We start from the raw sequence: 23,924 nt of genomic DNA, 5'->3' as shown, positions 1-23,924 counted from the left end.
ACTTCTCTTGGTTTTGTCTAAATAAAAAGTATTTTCCTTTTTTTTTTAATTCACCAAAACTCGTATTTATTTTATAGTATAACATACGGTTTTACATATGGTACTTAATTTTTATAAATGATTATTATTGTTAAAATAATATAGATAATAAGAAACTAATAATATTGAATCATATGACATGAATTAATATGATCAATATATAAATAAAGTTATTAATATAATGTACGTCATGGACTCGTTTCTTGACAAAGACTGTGAATAAAAAAACATCAAATAAACTCATGTTTGTGAACAAATTTATTCAAAACATTTCTTTGCTCACACAAGCAGCTTCATGAATGTGAGGTAGATTTCTCGACACACAGATGTTCTTCAGAGTTCATAGATAGTGGTCCTGATCGAAGTCCACAGCAGCGGATCCAGTCTCTCCTGGTCCTGTCCCGGCAGGAAAAAACCCCTCAAGTGTGTGTCCAACAGTGATTCACACACTCTGAGTCAGCAGCAACAGTTTCTGGAGATGAGTCACGTCAGTTTTTTCAACTTTCTGAACTTCCTCCCCAGGTTTTTCTCTCTCTCGGGGCCAGCTCGGTGCTCGGATCCTGGTCTAATCCTTCCGTCCCGGGCCCTCGGATGTAGGTCAACCTCCTCTGAGGGATCACAGCCCTCGGGGTTTAAACAATCATCAGCTCCAAAGTCCACTTTGGAGTCTGTTTTGTTGGCTCAGAACGCGGCTATGACTCGGTTCTGGGTCAAGGCGGTCAGGCAGTCCCCGGCTCGGCAGCTGGTCCCCGGGAGCGCGTACCGCTCCTCGCCGGACTCCAGCCTCGCCCTCTTGCTGGGCAGGAAGTCCGGCGCCGCGGACACTTTTCCTCGCCGCTTCCTGGACGCCCTGGTTCTCTCTGGACCCAAGTTCTCTTTGTCCTCCGTGGTCTCGCACTCGTCGGGCTCCGTCTGGTTCCGGGCGTCAACGTCCGCCTGTGGCCCGGTGTCCATCGGCTGCTCCGGGGGCTCGATCTCCCGGGTCGACGAGTGGTAGATATCCCGGGCGGACCTCATGACCAGGGACAGCAGGAGGCTCCGGTGGAGTCTCAGTCCGCCTCTCTGGGCTCTGGACGCGTACAGTTTACTCACGGACACGGCCAGGATCCTTCTGGCTTCTGCGTTCACGTCCATTGTCGCGGCGCTCATGGTGTGTTGATGCGTAATGACGCGCTGATGGCTGTCCGTGTGACCCGCTGGACGAACGGAGGAGGATTGAGTGCGTGTGACCGACGGGGCGGTGTTTTATCTTGGCTTTGACGTAACGTGGACTTCATTCTTCAGTCGGTGACACGCACTGGCCCCGCCCACACCTGACACACACACACTCACACACTCACACACACACACACACACACACACCATATGTTCTGTCTGCCCCATTTCTCACAGCTGATCCCTTTAAGTCTTTTATTTCTGCCGGTCTACACTCGTTAATAGACATTTTCCCCCCAGAATCTTTCCAGTAGTGTCTCGATTGTAAAGCTGAATAATTCAACGATTGATAATATATAATATATTTTTAGTATATATTTATTTAAGTATGTATTTTTCTAGTAATTTTTCTTTTTGGATTGTTTAAGCGCTTTGTGACCCTGGTCTAGAAAAGCACTATATAAATATAAATAACTATATAAATATAAATTACTTACTTACTTATTAATTCTTTTTTTTTTTATATATTATATTTATTATATATTTAATATCAATTTAATACAACAGGCATCATAACTCGAGCACATCATCATATGTTTATTGTGTGTAACACATGTGAGGATTTAAATTAAAAAATGAAATACATTATCTTGACATCTTGATAAATGAAACTGTATTTTAACTTAAATATGTTTATTATCCAATTAAAAACGTATTTATTAAATTATATCTAGACTTACTGGGTAATGTTTGTGTAGTTTAGTCAAAGGACGTTTGCTTTCAGTCTGATTATTTTAGGTTCAGGTAGAACTTTATTGATCCCTCAGGAGGTCTCATAATTTGTTTAAATTATCCACAGCAAATACAGCAATTTTTCATAATAAATAATCAAAATAAAATAAGAACAAGAACAAAGAGAAATAAAGAGAAAGAACAAGAATAAAATGCAATTTAATAAAATGTTTCTGTAGCTATTTATGCTGAAATGTATACCATTTCTTTAATTGATTTGACGTCATGCTACTATTTATTGTTTTAATAATATAATAATATGTATTCTTGGGTTCTGGACTCATTGTCTGAAGAAAGATAAGATGTGTTCAAGATGGCAGCCCCTAGTGAACGTTATAAGTCAAATAGTTTTGGTAAAATACTTTTAAATCGACGTGTTCAAATACTAAAACCATGACAGCCTGTGTTTACATTCTGGTAAACGACTAAAACTTACTGCCAGCAGTCGTTCGAGGAACAGTGTGGGCGGAAAACATTTTTCTGTCGCTGACGTGAAACACACCCATATATAGGTTTCCGGTTGTAAAGTCCCCGCGGGGACGTGCACAGTGGAAAGGCCGTGACGTGAGCGCGCTTCTTCCAAGTCGACACCACCCCTCCCCCTCTGGTCGTGACGTCAGACGCTGACCATATATGGCGCTGGCCCCGGTACTCTTGTTATTCTGAGCGTTAACGACTCTGCGCTGCGTTCACAGACGGTGGGAATTAGCGGCTGCGCCGGTGCGAGCAGCGTCTCGCAGCACAACTACTATTTATAACCGCGGTGGAAAAATCCTGCACGTATATTTTCTAGTTGTTGTGTAACACAGTAGGCAGTAGTAGAGGGTCTCGATAGTACCACGAGGGTCGTTTGGAATTCGCGTCCGAGGTTGCATGAAGGGGTTAAGTCCGCTGGAATTTACCTGTACTATCTCAGACCAAAAGATAACCTTGAGCAGACTGTACACAAAGACGCATTGTTGCCATGGCAACCACAGCGACTTCTCATAATGATTATTTCCTCCTTTTGCAAGTTATCATTATTATATTGTTTATATGCATTTATTTGTTTTGAAGCGCACGCCACCCGTCGAAGGAAACTCATTTCTCTGTATCCGAGATCTCGTTCTCTAGGTCATGAACTTTGGGTCATGAGGTGAGGGTTAGAAGAAAGATTGATCAGTAAATAGAGAGCTTTGCCTTTTTGCTCAGCTCTCTCTTACGCGCAACATGCAATACCGCCCCTCACGCGAGAACAAGACCCCAAGATACTTAAACTTCTCCACTTGAGGCAAAGGACCCAATCCCAACCTCCTGCTGAGAACCATGGCCTCAGATTTAGAGGTGCTGATCCTCATCCCAGCCGCTTCACATTCAGATGAAAAACCGATCCGGCGAGAGCTTGAAGGTCGCGGCGTGATGAAGCCGTGAGAACCAAATCAATCAATCGCAAAAAGCAGCGATCGGATCTTCAGGACGATGGATGGATGGATGGATGGATGGATGGATGGATGGATGGATGGATGGATGGATGGATGGATGGATGGATGGATGGATGGATGGATGGATGGATGATGGATGATGGATGATGGATGATGGATGGATGGATGGATGGATGGATGGATGGATGGATGATGGATGATGGATGGATGGAAGGATGGATGATGGATGATGGATGATGGATGATGGATGGATGGATGGATGATGGATGGATGGATGATGGATGATGGATGATGGATGATGGATGATGGATGGATGGATTGATGGATGGATGATGGATGATGGAAGATGGATGATTGATGGATGGATGGATGGAAGGATGGATGGATGGATGGATGGATGATGGATGATGGAAGATGGATGATTGATGGATGGATGGATGGATGGATGGATGGATGGATGGATGGATGGATGGATGGATGGATGGATGGATGGATGGATGGATGGATGGATGGATGGATGGATGGTTTTAAAGCGATTCTATGCGATTTGAAGTCGAGCGATGCCAGTGGACTACAGTGGTAGTGTTTAGACCGACGGGAGACTACATTTCCCATGAGCACTCGCTTAACGTCGCAAAAGTAGCCATGTCCCGGTTTGTAGCAGTTGGACGAATTTTCTGTTTCCAGACTTCCATTGATGAATGAAGGATGATACTGATGAGGTAATGAATCAGGTTGACAATGAAATATGATATACGTTATGACGGCTTTGTAAATAACATAACATTGACTTTGTTTTTGTACCGTAATTTGCCCCCCAACCCCCGCGTCCCCCCACCACAACCAGTAAATATGTAGCATGTTCACACCATCCCCAAGAACTTTTACTGTGAAAATAAAAATCACTCAAAACACCTCAAGTCAAGGTTTACGAGTCATTCAACAAGTTTTATGAAAATATTTTTGTCCAAAAATATCAATGTACCCAAAATTACCCAGAGATGCTTTAATAAATAAGGTTATTTTTTAGTTTTTTCTTATGTTGATAGAGTTAAATAAAGTTTGTAGAAACTATTCCTTCTTTTTTTTAGATGATTAAATTACCATCTAGATCCCGGAATCCTTAGAAGGATTTATTTTGAGGAGAGTGAGTTGAATCTGTAAATAGTTTGCAAGAAAATAAGAGACTTTATAAACTAGATCAAATCAATAACATGTGTTGTTGTTACATTTTAGGATTCCAAGAGGAAGAGGTTCAAGGATTTTAGTATCAAGTTGTACGTTTGTTTGACCAGAAAGTTGTAAACATCAAGCGAACAGGAATAACCTGTTTTTAAAATTTCAACCGTGCTATTGTCGAGTTCGAATAAGAAGTCGCACAACAACGAGCGCGGTTTGACTTCCAGGAGCAGTGATTTTGACTCCAGGTCTGTAGGTTATTGGTTGCTACGGTGACAGTGTTGTGTGATTATACACAGGCAGACGGTCGGTGGACAAAAAGTGTGCGAGCGAAAAGGGAGTCTCCTGCTTTTTTCCCCTGGCGAGTATTTCTCAACATAAACACTGGGGTTGACAGGACGAGGTAGTGACCTAGTTTGTTGAATATGATGCAGCGTAGTTACTGTTGCTACATTCGACCTAACATTTCGATAAACACACAATAACTTTAATAACACACAAGCACACATGCCTGCAGGCTTTAGCGAACTTATGAACACAACCCGACTGACTTATTGCAAAAACCTTTCCTAGATTATTGATAAATAAATATTTCTATTTAATTGATGTCAAAGTATGTATTTTCTGTAAATAATAATTCACTCTCACTTAAATATATGGTAAAATTGATTGTTTTAAATATATTATATCAATGAATTGTATTTTTCGCTTTGCCCAGCTACCAAGGGTTAGCTGCAGGGAACTCCACCATCAAACTGTTTCACGTTCCTTGTCGAAATCTTTTTAACTTGAAGTATCATTTATAACATTTATTTGTATAATACTGACTTTTTTTTATCTAATTGTTTATTACATTTTTATCACAAGTTATTTTACTGATTTAATACATTTTTTAAATTGTTATTTTTCAAGATTTAACTCTAACTTTAACTTTTTTATTTCTCTTCTTCTTCTAGTGGAACATTTTGAATTTCCTCTTTTCAATTATGATGTTTTAATCTCGTTAAAGATATTTATAAATACTACCCCAGCCAAAGAGATTGTACATTGTCAGTGTGTTCTTGAGTTCAATCTGGGATGTTTGTTTATTCGCTCTTGTAAAGATTCTATTGGCTGCTGCTGACGACGACAACAAACTCAAAGGACAAAAAAAAAAAGTGACTGTCCTTGGAGACAAAATGTTGCTCATTTAGACTCTTTACAGTCACACAAATTAAAACCAACCACAGACATCACAAATGGTATCTAATCATGGCTTTTTCCAAAGTATTGCTGAGCTTCTTCCAAACAACAAGTGTCCTTGAACAGCACGTCAACACTTTATGAATATATTGACATCGAACTGCTGTGTCCTTCAGTTAATCTGTATTTCGTGTGCGATGTGTGTGAGCAGTGGCGGGTCGTGTATTTCACACATATGACTTCAGTGGCGCACATTCGAATGAATCCATGTCTAAATAACTACTTTAAGGTTCTTTATACACAACAGGGATCTGAGCGTGAACTGTTATAGTCAATAAGACGTTTATCATCAAATGAACATCAGTGCATTATAAGAAACTGAATCAAAATATCACAAGTCTGTGTGGTTTCCATGGCCACGCTCTGCATCGCCAGTACCCACCTACCCCCCCAAAACATACACACACACACACACACACACACACACACTCTACGCGCTTCAGCGACAAACACACATACGCTAAAGCGACACACACACAAACACACAAGCACCACTATTGATCTCACAAAGCGCAACATTATTAAGAAAAAATTGCATTTACTCACATAGTTCATGGAGGAAATAAATGAATCCTTTTAAACTTGTGAAAGACTTGTCTCGGAGTCAGGGCCGGGTCTAGACAGGCATGTATGAGGTGGCAGCCACAAATCTTGAGGGGGCATTGTGCTGTTACTTACTTACTTACATGTAAGTTTGAGGGGGCACAACATTTATTTGAGGGGGCCAGGCCCCCTCTTGCCCCTGCCTAGACCCGGCCCTGCTCGGAGTTAGCATAACTTTCTTAACAACGTCCAGGTTTTCCTGAAAAGACGAGTCTCAGTGCTGTCCAATCAGAGGACATGAACGTGTCACCTGTTCGTGGAAGCTGTGACGCGTGTAGCTTCCTAAGCGCTGGCGTTGTGTCGTTAACTCGGATCCGATTGGTTAACACAATCCTTCGGCTGCCGTTGATTTCAATGGGCAAGGGCCAGCTCTGAAGCGACTGAAGGCCTCGGGTAACACATGACCGGCTGCTCAAATATGATTGGATGAAAGCTCTCACATGAAGGTAGAATCCTGGAAGCAGTGCGCAAGCAAGAGGAAAGAAAGGAAATGGAGAGAAAAGACTACGAGGAATCATTTAATACATATGTATGAAAAATAAAACTTTTTTTTTTTAATTAAAAATTTAAATGTATCTTCTGATTATGTGTAGGCCAGCAGAGAAGGCCTTGCACTGTGTGTGAGTCGAGTCATATCAGCAACAACAATATCACAACTTTTTGTTTTGGGACATGATCTTCCTGTGGCTGATTGTAAATATCAAAGAGAACGCATTTCCCTCTAAATATCTTTATTTTATTTTACTCCACATTCCTCTGTGTTGTCATGTTGACCTCGACATGTTGACAGGTTTTAAAGTGCTGCTCACTTTCAAGGTTTAAATCTCTACTTAGCTTGATGAAAATCAAATGAATAAACCCCTGTCGTGAAGAGCTGACCTGCTGGTTCTCACTGTTTTTAATGATAGTCTTTGTCTAACGTTTCATGTCTTAATGTCACTCAGCACGTCTTCTTCTAAAACAGTTGTGGCAGAAACGGCTCTTGCGTTCATTTCCATCTTGGTACAAAATGGGATTTTCTGAAGCTCCTCGGGAAGTGAAAACCTTGTTTTCTAAAGATTTTTGGGCGCTAAGTTTTCCCGACAGTTTGCAATAACGATTCTTAGTTTGATTAAATTCAAATGACTTCAACTTGTTGGCCAATGTTTTTTTTCGGTTGCAGTAATAAAACAAAGAGCATCAAATACTTAAACTGCATTCCTTCCTGAGATATCTTAAGCTTCAATGATTGAAACTTACTGAAGATACGTCGTGTAACGTCTTTTCGATGTAATATTTGAACGTCCATAAGGAAGCGTTTTTATATGCAGTCCAGGTAATTATTCATATATATTTGACCAAGTTCGGCGTTATTTGACCAAAGCATTGATTGATATATTTGACTAGTTCTCTGAACTTTACCGTCACAGTTGTTGTGACCTGAACGACGGATTCTGTGTGTTTCCAAAAGAAAGGATCGGAGGAAGTGGGAGGAGTAGCTCGGAGGAAACAGGAAGGTGACAGGAAGGGAGGGGGGTTCACAGGACGGAGTAGGACAGTCATAAAAAAAAGTATAAATAAAAATCTGTGGTGGTCATCTTAAAATTTTATGAGATCGTACTTGCCGCGCTCCCAGTGAAATACGAAATATTATGTTATTATTATTATTATTATTATTATTGGTCATTTTAAAACGAAGAATACAATGTGTTCTCTCTGTAATAATATAGTAATCATAACAGTATAGAATAAAAGCTAAATTATTATATCATTAAAACTTCTTGGGCAGCAACACTTCAAGAAGTGCGACAAGAAAGAAAAGAATCCCCATCATTATCAATTGTTATGGATGATATTAATAATTTCCCGAAGGAGATCTCCAGAGGGATCAATAAAGTTGATCTATCCATCTTTCATGAACGAATTAGCAAAAGAATAATCATCAAGGACAAAACTGACATTGTAACTTTGACTGTCACAGTAACCGAGTCAACTACAGACTGAAAACAATACTTTTTTTTGACTACTCGCATTACTAGTAGCAGTAGTTTATTACTGCAAAATACTAATACATTTTACTCTAATCAAATGTTCATTACATAGTATTTTGGATGACAATAGGATCACCTTTTGTTCAATCTAAAGGCAATAACTTACAGAATATTCACTGTATTCTAAGGATATAATAGGTGATAGTTTAAAAAAAATTGCTGTGTTTTAGCATTTTAAATTTAAAAAAAAATGTATATCCACGTAATACGTCTAAATATCAGCAAATAAACTCAAATCCTTTTGATTTAAAATAAAAATATTCCGCAGACACAACAAATGACACGAGGAAGAGCCATCGACGCCTCCCGGGGAAGTGCGCATGCGCTGACGCGGATGCACACAGTCTAGCATCATGTCGATAGAAGATCCGTTTTTCGTTGTCAAAGGGTAAGAAGACGCTTTCGTTGACATGTCCTCACTGTCCTCACTGTCCTCCTCGTAACGCGCCATCTTTTTAAAGCGTCTCTCTGCTTTAGGACCGCAGGGTTTGTCTTAAACTGCTCTCAGGAAAGTTGTCAGAAGCAGCTAGCTGCGGCTAACTAGCCACAGGGCTGCTAGTAATGCTACGTAGCTTTTGGACTTAAAACTAAAATATTACAGGTGTTTTTATGACAGAATACTGGGTTTGATAGATTCTATTTTAAACAAAGACTCCCTGGAATGTTTGGTCGAAGTTGTCACTATCGCTGTGAAGTTACAGATAGATGTGGAATGTAGCTCATGTGTGTGTGATGTGGGCGTTGATGCATCATCGTGTTTGCAGAATGATCAGAAACAGATTTATATTCTATCTTTATATTCATTCATTTTCAGTTACATAGACTATATACTTGAAACTTTGTTTTTTAATACTTCAAAACCTGCTGAACATGAAAGTAAAGTCAGATCTTTGCAACTATTAAGGTGTTTTTTATAAGAATTAAAATATATTGTGCTTGATTAACAGTGACAATAATACACTGTACTAAATTGACAATAAATCAGTATTTCTACAGTAAAAATACATGAAACTGTGTTTATTAATACTTCAAAACCTGCTGAACATGAAAGTAAAGTCAGATCTTTGTCAACTATTAAGATTTGTTATGTAAGGATTCATATATATCGTGCTTGATTAACAGTGACAATAATACACTGTACTAAATTGACAATAAATCAGTATTTCTACAGTAAAAATACATGAAACTGTGTTTATTAATACTTCAAAACCTGCTGAACATGAAAGTAAAGTCAGATCTTTGTCAACTATTAAGATTTGTTATGTAAGAATTCATATATATCGTGCTTGATTAACAGTGACAATAATACACTGTACTAAATTGACAATAAATCAATATTTCTACAGTAAAATACCTGAAACTTTGATCAATTATACTTCAAAACCTGCTGAACATGAAAATAAAGTCAGATATTTGTCAACTATTACGTTTTTTCATAAGAATTAAAATATATCGTTCTTGTATAACAGTGACATCAATACACTGTACTAAAATGACAATAAATCAATATTTCTACAGTAAAATACATGAACGTTTGTTTATTAATACTTCAAAACCTGCTGAACATGAAAGTAAAGTCAGATCTTTGCAACTATTAAGGTGTTTTTTACAAGAATTAAAATATATTGTGCTTGATTAACAGTGACAATAATACACTGTACTAAATTGACAATAAATCAGTATTTCTACAGTAAAAATACATGAAACTGTGTTTATTAATACTTCAAAACCTGCTGAACATGAAAGTAAAGTCAGATCTTTGTCAACTATTAAGATTTGTTATGTAAGAATTCATATATATCGTGCTTGATTAACAGTGACAATAATACACTGTACTAAATTGACAATAAATCAATATTTCTACAGTAAAATACCTGAAACTTTGATCAATTATACTTCAAAACCTGCTGAACATGAAAATAAAGTCAGATCTTTGTCAACTATTACGTTTTTTCATAAGAATTAAAATATATCGTTCTTGTATAACAGTGACATCAATACACTGTACTAAAATGACAATAAATCAATATTTCTACAGTAAAATACATGAAAGTTTGTTTATTAATACTTCAAAACCTGCTGAACATGAAAGTATAATAATAATAGGAATAAAGTGCTGCCAAATTTTTAATATTTAATTTTAAATGGAAGATTTCAGAAGATCATATAACTTGTCATGGACTACAACATGTCTGACCGATTAGGAATTGTCTTTGTTTAACTTTTTAAATGTGTGTCCAGCGAGGTGCAAAAGGCTCTGTCCAGAGCTCACGCGCTGCACGACCGATGGGAGGAACTTCTACAAGAGGAGACCCAGGTGAGGAAGGTGTATTCATAGATATTCGTTCTTCTCATTTTCGGAGGAGGTGATATCAAAAAAAAAAAATCACGAAATGGATGATTTTAAATAACAATCTAGATTTTCAGAGAATAACTTTCTTTTTCTTACCCTTTATTTGATTTTGATTTTTTGGCTAAAGCATTTGTAAATATTGTCATGGAAGTTATGACTTGATCAATTCTCACAAACTCTTATTCTCATATCTCTAATATTTTATTTGCCTTTTATAAACTTCTTGTGACTATTGGCTGCTGTCTTTGACTGTCTTTCTAATTTTAAATTAGAAAATTATCTATAATAATCTAAATTTCTAATTTTTGTAAATAATTGTATATTCTTAAGATCGTTTTTATTTTATTTTGTATTATCTCTTTTATTATTTCTTTTTCCTTGCACTTTATTTTTTTTAAACTGCACTGTTGTGAAAGTGTGTTTCCCCTCTGGGGATGAATAAAGCTTTTCTATTCTATTCTATTCTATTCTTTCTGTTGGTCAGTGTCATCCGTCTAATACTTTTAACGTGAAATACAATTTATTACAAATATCATTAGCATCTTATAATGTTTCAACTGAACTTGTTCGTTTGAGACGTGGAGGTTCATCAGCCTTCAGACTGAAAATAGACGATGGATAGATGGATACTGTATCTATAGAAGGAATATAAAAGTAACTTTATATTCAATATGTGTTTGAATGACCTTTGCACTCGCAGGTGAGTCGGGATGAGCTGGAATGGAGCACGAACGAGTTGAGAAACTGTCTGCGAGCCATCGACTGGGACCTGGAGGACCTGAGTGAAACCATCAGTATCCTTTGAACTAGAATCAAGTTTACTTTCACAAACTTTTGGCTGATTTTGTTATTGAGCTCCTGGTCCACCCCTCCTTTAAAGGGAGATCCTTATTTTTGTAATTGGGACTAAATTTGTTATTTTAATTTAGTTATTTTTGTTCTATCGTTTCTGTTGTGGTTAAATTCTACATTTTCATAGGCTTGTCGTGTCCTTTTGTTTATTTAATAAAATATAAAAATAATAATATATAAATTATCGGTAGCAGTATATATTTGGGTTACCGATATTAACTAATAAGATATTTATTTATATACCTATTAACGGCAAATTAGCCACTTATTGACTGATATAAAAAATAAAAGTGTTGACCCTGAACAACACATTGATGACTGATTATTACCAGGAAATAAAGAAGTTAATAAAGATTAATTTTGGTAAAAAGTTTTTGTAAATGGTAATATTTTCCCTATTTTAAATTGGCAGCATATTCACACTACTCTATCAATACTAGTATTTTTTTTTTTTATTGTTCTACTATAAAAGACACAATATTATTAATAGTGAATTACATATCTGTTTTTTCTTGCACATAATAAGGGGTCAAAAGAGATAGTTTTAACCTAAATTCATCTTTAATTACTCATTTATTTTGTGTTAATAATCAGTAATAGGGATGTATTTCAGAGTGAACTCATAATTGCTATGAAAGGTAAATATAATTAAAGGTAAAGATAATGGTTAATACGCGGATAATTTTCTGTTAATACTCATTTGAATAAGTATCTTATTATCAGTTAGTATGTGTTCCCTATTCTAAAATGTTCCCAAATAACAATTTAAAGATCTTTCAAAAGCGTCTTTTAAATATTATCTTCTAAACATTTCATTTTTGTGCCTTAACTGCAGTTTACATTTCTCATTCTGACATATCAATCGCTCAATACTGTTGTGAGATACAAGTTTCTCTGTTGTGATCTTCACGTGATGAAAACATGTTTGAATCGTTTGTCCTGAGATTCCTTGACTGGTGAAGGTATCGTGGAGTCGAATCCTGGGAAGTTCAAACTGGGCGAGCATGAGCTCCGGGAACGAAGAGAGTTTGTTGAGCGGACGAACAAGTGTGTGCGGGTAAAACATCCTATTTGCTGTTCTGCTGTAGAATATACAGTATTTAACGTGTAGCATGTATTCATCTGTACACTCCACTTCTTGGCAATCTCCAAAGAGTTTTAAGATTGAATTAATGTTAGATATTAAATACAGATATTAAACATGTTAGACAAAAAAGAAGAGTTAAGAATACTACTCGTGCTCCACAATATGTATAAAAAGCTTTTCTCTGATGCATGTAAAATGCGCATAGTTATAATTATCATTTATATTTGTATTGTTATTATGATGAGTAAAACATGCGGTTTATCGTCAACACTTCCTTTTACCGTTCTTCCTGTTCCACCGACAGGTCAATATAATAACCGGCTCCTTCCCTGTGAGCTTTGCCTTGTTTGCTGTGTTTTAAAGCTCGTGTGACGCATAAAACCAGATGATAGTAGATCTTAATGACTCTGGAAGTCATCGCCACTAATGGCTCAGCCATTGTTTCGAGCAGGTTTTAAGGCCACGTGACTCAAAACAACACGGCTTGAGTCACACGCTTCGACAGCATGTTAAGTGATGGTTCATTCAAAATGTTCTACTTACCCTCGTGTTGAAGGATGGGGGTTCATTTTAGAGTAATCTGCTCCTTTTTGGAGTTATAGGCAAAAATTGTATGTTCATTTTAACATAGCGACTAATGCTCAATTGTCGTCGTCCAACAAGACGGTAAATATTTCACTCACTGTGTAGGGATCACTGAGAATAAGTATTATTAATTAATAAGTATCATTTTTTTAAATAAGTTAGTATAAATGTGGGGATTTTATTTAAATGTTTCATAGCGTTTTTATGTCCTTTTCTTTTGTATTTTGCCTTGTTGAAATGATGGTAATAATAATAATATAATAATAATGATGATACAATTATGATGTATATTAATGTATATAAACCCCTTCAGAGTCACATAGTGCTTTACATAAGAAAAGGGAAAAACAACCATGACTCAATTAAACAACTGCAGTAAATATACAGTAAAAAAAATTCTAATGATAATTATCAGTGCTTAAAATGATATTTCACCCAATATTCAAATTTCACATATTTTCAACTCACCCTCATATCGACTAAGGGTTGGGTTTATTTTCAGAGTAATGGGTTCTTTTTAGTTTTAGACAAAAATGTTTGTTCATTTTAATGTAGCGACTGGAGCTCAGTTGTTTTTGTCTTCAACTTCCTCCAAAAAGACACTTAAAAACCTCCAAATGTAACGTCCCTTTTTTATGGGAGCTTTAACTTGTATCATCCACTCAAAACAAGCCTAAAATATAGACTTTATTCTTTTATTAGATTTTATAGACGAAGATGAAGATGAAAGCGACTGTAGCTCAGTTGTCTTCATTAACATTACACTAAAATGAACAAACATTAGTGTCCATAACTCTTAAATAAAAAAAGAACAATTTCCCTCCCTTAGTTGACATGAGAGTAGAAAATGAGTAAAGTTTGAATTTTGAGTGAATGATCACTAACTAACGTTTTATTTATAGTTTATTTATATACAGCATAAAGGCAAACAGAGAAGTGAACATTATGAGTTATTTTTATTTTTAAAGTCAAAGTGGTTTTGCGGCTCCCAGGGTTTTCTTTCATGGAGGAAATGGGTCCAAATGGCTGTTAAGGTCGTCGACCCCTGGTGTAGACGGTGACGCTTGCAAGATTTCCATGCAGTGTTTTCTGTCTGTAAAGCATGTTTGCCTTCAAACTTCTGCTACAAACAAGCTTAAGATATAAACTTGTTTAAGTTTTTTTTCACAACAATTCCTGACGTCGAGGCTTCAATTCAAGAGGGAAGTCACGGAAGTATTTTGATGTTTTTAAGTGTGTTTTTGGACGACGACAACATTAGTTACTCTACATTAAAATGGCCTCGCATTTCTGCCTATAACTCCGAAAAATACGTATGAGGGAATCCCTTTTAAAAAAAGGAACCTCAGACTAATGATCCACATAAATTGTAAACATTATTACTCCTGCACCGATTGGCTGCAATTGTTTCCCCTTCAAACATTAGTTATCGGCACAAAAAGACCAAAACTAACGAAGTCTAGTCGCTGACACTTTAATTTGACTTTCTATTGTAGCACAGCCGTCCTGGATGTAGATTTTGTTTGTGATGCTTATGAAGAGAAAGGTGTTATGGTCTGTTTTTTGCTGTATCCATGCAGGACATGAAGGAACAGCTGTCCAGTCCTTCCACGGTGGCTCAGGCTGAGAGGAAGAACAGGCAGGTTAGTACTTCATGGATTTCATGCAAGATTAGCATTGTTCGTTTTTACTGACATTTTTATTCTAGTATTTTCCTTTTCTTCTAAAGCATATCGTCGTTCAAGTCTATGTTTCACGAGGTGTGAAATTCTGGAAAGCTAAAATAACATTGACCAGCTTTAACATGACAGTTTCCCTCTAAAGTAATGGTTCTTTCCACATGTGTAACGATGCTCCTTGGTGTCGTTTCCAGGCTCTCATGTCGTCTTCGCGCCAGGATCGCTCGACCGGCCTGGAGGCTCACCTGGTCTCGACCAACAGCAGATACATCCAGGAGCAGCAGGAGCAGCAACAGGTAGAGTCATGAGTTTAGAACATACTTGGAATCGTCTTCACCTTCTTGAGTTACGTACAAGTTTTCAGAAGCATGTTTAAGATCAACTCCCTCTTACTTGCACAATGTTGCCTCTGATATTGTGGGAGGAAAGTTTTGAATGTTTATTGTTTTTTTGTAGCTGTGGCCGGTTACCACGTTAGTATAAACTATACAAACACTAAACATCACTGTCGATGATCAACTATCATAACCGAGAATGTTTGAAGACTTTAAGCAAATCCACATGAAGGTGAGATTTGAAAAAGTGTGTTTAAAGATACCATCGTTGTTGTTGACCAGAATAGTTGCAAAACAAGTTTTATTTTTCTTCCTCAAAGGTCATTATATGTTTCAGGTACTTGGATAAAATAATTAAAACTAAAATCTATTGAGATTTCCTTTTTTTTCGGCTAGTTTTCGGAGAAACTTGTTTGTATTTGGAACGATCTTCCTCTCCTTTGGTGTTTGATGATCTACTGACTCCTTCAAGAAACATCTGTGTTTGATGATCTACTGACTCCTTCAAGAAACATCTGTGTTTGATGATCTACTGACTCCTTCAAGAAACATCTGTGTTTGATGATCTACTGACTCCTTCAAGAAACATCTGTGTTTGATGATCTACTGACTCCTTCAAGAAACATCTGTGTTTGATGATCTACTGACTCCTTCAAGAAACATCAGTGTTTGATGATCTACTGACTCCTTCAAGAAACATCTGTGTTTGATGATCTACTGACTCCTTCAAGAAACATCTGTGTTTGATGATCTACTGACTCCTTCAAGAAACATCTGTGTTTGATGATCTACTGACTCCTTCAAGAAACATCTGTGTTTGATGATCTACTGACTCCTTCAAGAAACATCTGTGTTTGATGATCTACTGACTCCTTCAAAAAACATCTGTGTTTGATGATCTACTGACTCCTTCAAGAAACATCTGTGTTTGATGATCTACTGACTCCTTCAAGAAACATCAGTGTTTGATGATCTACTGACTCCTTCAAGAAACATCTGTGTTTGATGATCTACTGACTCCTTCAAGAAACATCTGTGTTTGATGATCTACTGACTCCTTCAAGAAACATCTGTGTTTGATGATCTACTGACTCCTTCAAGAAACATCTGTGTTTGATGATCTACTGACTCCTTCAAGAAACATCTGTGTTTGATGATCTACTGACTCCTTCAAGAAACATCTGTGTTTGATGATCTACTGACTCCTTCAAGAAACATCTGTGTTTGATGATCTACTGACTCCTTCAAGAAACATCTGTATTTGATGATCTACTGACTCCTTCAAGAAACATCTGTGTTTGATGATCTACTGACTCCTTCAAGAAACATCTGTGTTTGATGATCTACTGACTCCTTCAAGAAACATCTGTGTTTGATGATCTACTGACACCTTCAAGAAACATCTTAAGACCTTTTTATTTGTGTTTTTTTCTCAATAATCCTGGAGCTACTGTGTTTGTCACTGTGTTGTTTAGATTTCTTTGTATTTTTAACTGTTGGGTTTAATTGTTGAAGGTCTTTGTGGCCCTGATCTGTATATATATATATATTTAGATGAACAAATGACAAAAGCGACGCTCCATCTGTGAAGATCTCTTGCTGATCTTCCACAACATGTGTGCAGCTGATCGTGCAGGAGCAGGACGAGCAGCTGGAGCTGGTGTCAGGAAGTATCCGAGTCCTCAAAGACATGTCCGGACGGATCGGAGATGAACTGGACGAGCAGGCTGTGTGAGTAAAAACACACATTAGTCACACACACAGACACACACACACTTGAGTGAGTCGGCACAAAGGATAACAGTTCCTGCTTTATTAGGTTCCTGTCCAGTTATGACTCAAACACGCTTTTCTATCAGAAAGAATCTATTTATAGTTTGGTTTTAAACAAACATGTTCTTTGGATGACGTCGGTGTGTTTGAGTGTCTTACCTGGAAGTGATGCTGGTTCACAGCTATAGTTAGCTTGTTTCCATCTTCTCTCTACTCTTTCTGTTTTGTTCTGAGGTTTGAGTCTTTTGACTTTTACTATGGACAGCTCTTGTGTACTTTTGTTTTTCAGTGTCTTTGAGCGTCGGCATAATTGTGTATCTTGTATCGCGTCTTAACTTCTTTTTTTTCGATTAAAATCAACAACTTGTTTTTTAAATAAATCACAAAGGCTTTGATTAAATATATATATATATATATATATATATATATATATATGAAGAGAAATGTTCTACGTTGATTCTATCAGATTGTTGTTGTTGTGTTGGTCATACTGTACAATGCCTTGACCAATAGAAAAAAATTGCATTTTTAATAGCAATCGCATAATTAATTAAATAAAAAAAAGATTATCATAAATATTTCATCCCTACTGTAAAAGTTCTGATCGTCAGTAGCGACGTGCTGATGAAGTTTCATGAAACAGTGTCATGTTGTTCAGAGGTCAGTAGGTGGCGCCATCAGTTTAAAAATGATGTTTCATTAGAACAGTTGTTCCAAACAAAAGGAAAATAGTGCAGAGACCGCCATCTAGTGGACTCTGAAGAGATTGGTTAGCAACAAACATATTTTTGTGACCAATTTGGTTACCGGGGCGACTGAAACCTTGCCGTGTCTTTAGCATGTTGGGAGACTTCGGAGACGAGATGGACCAGACGTCCTCCCGCATGGACTCTGTGCTGAAGAAGTTGGAGAAGGTGTCGCACATGACCAGCAGTAGGTTCAACACAAACGCACACAAACGCACACAAACGGAATCCATTAGAGAAAGAAATCTGACGCTTTTTTTTTCCCGCCAGGTCGGCGTCAGTGGTGCGCCATCGGAGTTCTGGTCGCCATCATGATCGTCGTCCTCATTCTCTTCTTCGCGCTCTGATGCCGGAGTCCTCCAGTCGTCTGTCCTCGCTCTCTCCTGCCTGCACAGGAAGTGGACCCTTCTACTTCCTGCTGTTTCTACCTCTCCTGAATGGTACCGACACCGCCCAGCCGGCCCGGTCCACACAGACGTGTGGCGGCGGCTTTGGTGTGAAGGTACATTTCTAGCGATGGAAGCCCATTTTTTTTTAAGAGAAAACTGACTATGATGACGTCATTTTGGTTTCAAAAGAAAAATCGAATCAAAAGATAATTTAATCAAAATGCTTGATCGAATTTTAAAAGAAATGTTTTAAAGTTTGTCAAAAAAACAATTCTGTTGAACCCCTGAATCTCGGTTTAAAATCCCAATCCTCGATCGCATTTTTTAACGAGGCTTCTGGTTTGCACTGAACTGTAAGAATCCGATAAATTTTCAGATCATTTAGATCTTAAAGACGCTTTTTTTTTTTTTGTACTTCCTTATCTAGACTTAAAATGCCTTTTTTTTTCTTTCCAAGTAGATTCTTAAAGTCACGAGTTTTGCTGAAAGAAGTCTGTGTTGCCTTAAATGTATTTTTTTATTCACCACAAAAATGTGTCGACGATTGCGTAACGAACGGAACCGCTCGTCGTTTTTCTTCCGACTCTCTCCTCCGAACAAAAGACAAGCAAACATGGCCGCCCTCGCTGGGGTCCGCGGACCCCTCCGTCCTGAACACTGTGCCCTCCTCGGGCGTCTTCGGCGCAGGATTTGACGGACAGTCTGTGCCTCGACCTGGACTCGGTGAGTGGGTCTCTGATGAGGAGGAACGGTTGCTGGGCAGAGGGATCGGGGCTCAGGTTTAGGCCTGCGGCGCCCCCTAGCGTCAGCTGTGGGTGACGCATCTTGTGGTCATAGTGTGGCTGAATGTTTTTTCTTTGTGGAAGTTGACACAAAATGTAACCGTTTTCATTTGGTTTAACAGAAAGGACGAGATGAAATTAAGTGATTTATGGCGAGCCTTGGCGTTGATATCGATCGCCTGATCTGCTGCAGCCACTGAATGAAACGGCTCCACCGAGACGGTTCCATATCTATATCTGCTGCTGCTGAAGTGCCAAAGACCAAACATCTGATCGAATTAAAGATTGAACGTTTTTAGCTGAATGTCCCGAACATCTGTATGTTTGTTACGCTCGATCCAGATTCTTGCCACCTGTTATATCGTGTGACTTAATAAAGCGGTTTGTTACGATGCATCAGTGTGTGTTTGGTTCTCATGCGTGTGAGCTGACCTCGCAGTTCCCCCGTCAGCGAGGCGAGTTCTCCACGGTGCAGATGTGAGTCTCCTGCAGATGTTTTTTTAATCCAAATACATGTAATGAGGTTTTTTTCTTCTTCATACAGTAGAAAAACAAAGAATGCGAAGCTCATCGAGGACAAACGCACAGTGAGTATCATGAGTCGGTCCTGACGACACACTGAACAAAATCATGACGTTTGCAAGTCACTGTAATGTCAGAAAAAATATAAATATGGAGTTAAAATTGTATTAAATCGTCTCTTTGCAGAACAAAGTCAAATATACTCGAAGAGGAAAACAATTCCTGATTTATTTTATTGATCCCAAGGAGAATCGATACAAAGAGAACTTTATTTAAAGAGAACTTTTATCGTGTCTGTTGATGTTTTACACTAAATTTGAAAGTAATAAAATGTTTGTCCGAGTCTAGACACTTTTGAATGATTCCGTATTCATAATTATTAGCCTTATTAACCAAAGTTCCATTTGCAGGTCTAACACCTGTTCAATAAAGCAGAGCACGTTTATATCATGACCTGAGATGCTGTTTGGAAATAAAGTTGAACTTAATTCAGTGTTGAAAGAGCAGAATTAAGATGTAATATAATATAAAGCTCTGTACTGAGATTATACTTGGATAAGAAGCCGTGCACATTCTGTTGAACGTCTAATACTCTTGCAACATCTGAGAGTTTAATATGTTGGTCAATTCCATGACACATTTCGACAGCCCTTAAGACATTTAACACGTTACAGTAATATCTGCTTAACTTAGTAGGAAGGAACACGTGCAGATACAGTTTAGTGAATATAAAATGGCAGTTGTCTGTGTGTGAAAATGATCATGTGGACTACTGACCTCTCTGTGAAGGTTCTAGGTCAACTTGATCAGGTCAAGGGGTCAAGATGACCCACATGTAAATAAAAGAATGACATTCAAACACAAGCTAAGAGGGATGACCATAATCCGAGCTTTCAACAGCTGTAGAGTGAACTTCGTAGGAAGTGAAAATGCTGTTTCTAAAGCTTCCGTCTTCTTCCCGACGACTCCTGACGTGCGACAGGTAAATAAAAACAAACTCCAGTTTGTAACAAATGTTTTTTTATTAAGATCGATATTTTCTTTTCCTCATTTTTTAATCAGTCTGGTTTCTTTTTTCTCTTTACAGTAGTTTTTAATGTGCAATCATTATTTTCTGGTCACAGTCGAGAATTTACAAAGTCATTGGCACTTAGAACACATCGGGGGGCGTTGAGGGGGAAACACTGGCCGGACACAAGCTACGGTTCCATGAGGGGCAAAGCCTGGGGAATATAGGGCGTGTTTTTGAGTGTAGCCGGGGGTGAGGTCAGAGGTCAGTTGACGCCGGACGCTACTGCAGTATCGTTATGCTTTTCTTTTTTTTTTCGCTTTTTTTCTTCCTTACTTGCAAAAGTTCTTTCCTCTAGATTAACATGTTAAGAATACAAAGATACCTCATGCTGCGACATCTAACAATCAAACTTCAATAGTGCTATGGTAATACACACTTCATATATCTATAGCGGACACGGAACAAAAAAGGTCGGTCGGTCGGAACCCGACGACGCCGGAGATAATTTAAGGTTGTTTAAAAAAAAAACCCCGAATGGTCATTCGTGGTTTGCTGCGATGTTTCGTGAAGCATGAGTCTGAGGTAAGACTGTGTTGGTGAACGTAAAATAACCAAAGAAGAAGCGAATGCAACTGAGTGCGCCTCAACTTTGTTCCTGACAGAAGTGAGTACCTGCTTTACAATTGAGGTGAGAAGCTGCTTCCAGCGCTGAGGTCCCTGTTGGGGGGGCAGGGGGGGGGTATGGTCCGCTATGGCTGAGGGTTCCCGAGGTAAACTTGGATCTGAAAACTGCACCGATGAGTCGAGTCAGAGGTTTTTCCTGTCGTTACATATACAGTATTTATAGATATTTATATGAGGGTAGTCGTGTCTGGTGTGAGAGGTTCTTGAGGGTCTGGACTGGTAAAGGGTCCGGAGGGTGAACGGATCACGACGAGGTTAGACGGCAGTGGCGAGGGGAAGTGGCGGATTCGCCTCGGGGTGAAGATATCGAGCGTCCATTTCTTGCTGTAAGTTTTAACTTGCTTTACATACCAAAGAGTCAAGAGGAATCCAACCCAGAAAGAAAAAGCATTATTGGACTTTTTAAATAGATTTGAAGGACTTTTATTTTACTGAAATAGTATAAACTGTGTTCGAAACTTTGTCTACGACTCGCGTATGATCACGTTTGTTATTAACTGCCTGAAAATCCACCTTAAAAGTTTAGCAAAGTAAGCTTTCAGGGGAGATTTGATCAAATAACAAAATCTGACGGTTTAGAAATGAAATGTTTTGATCATACGAGTCATGATAGTTGTTCAAAGCGTCATGGATGGAGGTCAATAGGTCAAAGCAGCGATGACGCTTCGCGACGCAGAAGTCGTGTCGTTTAGAGGTCAGCAGGTGGCGCCGTCCGTTTCTGGGGTGAATTGTTCTTGTTACAATATTTCGTTTAACGTCCCTTGTTGACCAGCTCAGCATTTTAATGTCACAATACATTTGTCAGACAAAATAAAACAAAAAAAAACTGGGGGGGGATTTATTCTCCCACATTTTTTACCCATCGCTCCAAACCACCATAAATGCACCTAGAGGTCAAAGGTCAATCTTTTGTTTGTATACGGTAAACAATGTCAAAGAGCAAAAAAGAAAAACATACACATTAAAAAAAAAGGGAATAATTGTACAAAAAGGATCAAAGAAAAAAAAGAGGAACCGTTCAAAAGGAAGCGTCGCGTTGAAATCGAACGACCAATGAGGTGCTTCTCGTTCGAACTCTGTCTGCGGCAACACTAGCGGTCGGGGAGTGAGAAGCAGACGGTCAAAGTCTCTGGGATCGATGCGCCCCCCGGAGTCCTGGCCCTCCTCCGAACGCTGCTCTCGCATCTTAAGGTGCCGACGTAGATACAGTGATCAGGACTGGATTTACAATCATAGCGCGAGACGATCGCGGCGTCCGAGAGATTCTTCTTAACCGTGGACCGTCCTTTACGACCAACGGCGAGGCGATTGTCATGAATCCACATTCAAGACGCAGATAGCTTATTGTTTGTTCAGCTGGTACCGAGACCAGGTCAAGTAACTTTTGGGTTGATCGCGATCGGCGTCATTTTCAGGGGGGTCAATAGAAACGGAGACTCGCGGCGCACCGGAGGCACGACGGGGATCGATGATCTGGTGGAGGAACAAAGGTGCAGCTCACAATTTACTTCACTGTAAAATGTGTTTCAATTTCACGTCACCAGAAGTGTGTAGTGAATCCCTCTACTGCCCCCTGGTGCGCGGGTCCCCTCGGTGCATCAGTGATTTACTAACTTCGTAGAAGCCTTGGAATGGAGCGAGCGACGCAGGATTCACGCCACGACCAGTCCGTCTGCTTCCCGATCACATTCCCACAAGTTTTCTGTAAATAAAAAACCTCCTGGACGACCTTCACTCACACGGTGACGTCGAAACACGTGGTTCTCTTTCTCTAGACTAACACACAGCTAACCGCTCGCCGCTTATGTTAAAGATACCGGGAACTACCAACATGTTAATGATCACTTATTAGTACGAAAAAAAAAGGACTAAAGTTCTCTACCAATAAAAAAAAAGATCTACTTACAAAAATACAACATGGAAACGAATTCAAAATAAAAATGAAAAGAAAACTCTGGTCCCGAGAAACCTTCGAATGTAACAATTCAACGTCGTCAAGAAGTTAATACAAAAAAACGTTCTCAACCCAATTGTTTCCCGTTTTAGTTACATTTATCATCGTTTATAGTTTGTGGAAATCAACAAGAATGTCGTGCATCAGCTGCTTTTGTTGGTCGATTTAATTGTTCGCTCTGAACAGATGCAGGTCAAATATTACAGGAGTATAACTAGCTTTCTGAACGCAATAGTGTTCTGGTGAAGATACCATTGTGTATTTCCAGGAACTGGTACATCTTTGCCTACCATACTATGTTTCACTCTCCATCTCACACAGCATGTGTGTGTGTCTGACGTTATCAAATACAAATACTTGCTTCAACATGTACACAACTCTTAGTCTGCAGGAGGGCGAGAACGAAATCTGTCAAATTTGAATTTGCGGTGAGTTATCGCTTTAACCGATCCGAGGTTCAACAGCCGTAAGGAATCTTCCCGTCGGAGCTTAACTGCAGTCACGACAACTTCACGACACAAAGCTCAACACAAGGTTTTCTTTGGCGCTTCCTCAGAGAGGAGGATGAAGGAGCGAGTGAACCACGAGTCAAGAGGGAGAAGGTTCAATCAAACTAGGGTAAAAGGTCAAAGTTCGACTTCAGGATCGTCGACCCGGTTGTAGAACACGGCGACAAGTATTGAGTTTACAAAATGATCGTAACGCCTTCC

General features: G+C 38.6%; 2 protein-coding genes across 3 annotated transcripts; one reads left to right on the top strand and one right to left on the bottom strand.

Annotated features, from left to right (window-relative positions):
* Positions 1-279: 279 nt before the first annotated feature.
* ier2b (immediate early response 2b) lies at positions 280-1,278 on the bottom strand. The gene has a single exon (XM_087810104.1). The coding sequence runs from the start codon at positions 1,186-1,188 to the stop codon at positions 721-723; it is 468 nt and encodes a 155-aa protein (XP_087666230.1). The 5' UTR covers positions 1,189-1,278; the 3' UTR covers positions 280-720.
* Positions 1,279-8,768: 7,490 nt separating this feature from the next.
* stx10 (syntaxin 10) lies at positions 8,769-19,436 on the top strand. Of its 2 annotated transcripts, XR_015713458.1 has the most exons (10): positions 8,769-8,849; positions 10,703-10,778; positions 11,515-11,608; positions 12,629-12,723; positions 14,919-14,981; positions 15,212-15,313; positions 16,977-17,083; positions 17,964-18,058; positions 18,142-18,983; positions 19,165-19,436. XR_015713458.1 is itself a non-coding variant. In XM_087810086.1 (9 exons), exons 1-9 carry the CDS (start codon positions 8,815-8,817, stop codon positions 18,216-18,218), a joined length of 744 nt encoding a protein of 247 aa, XP_087666212.1. In that variant the 5' UTR covers positions 8,769-8,814; the 3' UTR covers positions 18,219-19,436. The 2 variants fall into 2 exon arrangements, 1 of the variants encoding a protein (XP_087666212.1); XM_087810086.1 differs by having other exon boundaries at positions 18,142-19,436.
* The last annotated feature ends 4,488 nt before the right edge of the window (positions 19,437-23,924 follow it).

Source organism: Callionymus lyra, chromosome 1 (assembly GCF_982586985.1).
Source record: "Callionymus lyra chromosome 1, fCalLyr1.hap1.1, whole genome shotgun sequence".
Taxonomy (NCBI): domain Eukaryota; kingdom Metazoa; phylum Chordata; class Actinopteri; order Syngnathiformes; family Callionymidae; genus Callionymus; species Callionymus lyra.
This window is presented reverse-complemented; position numbering and strand designations above follow the sequence as displayed.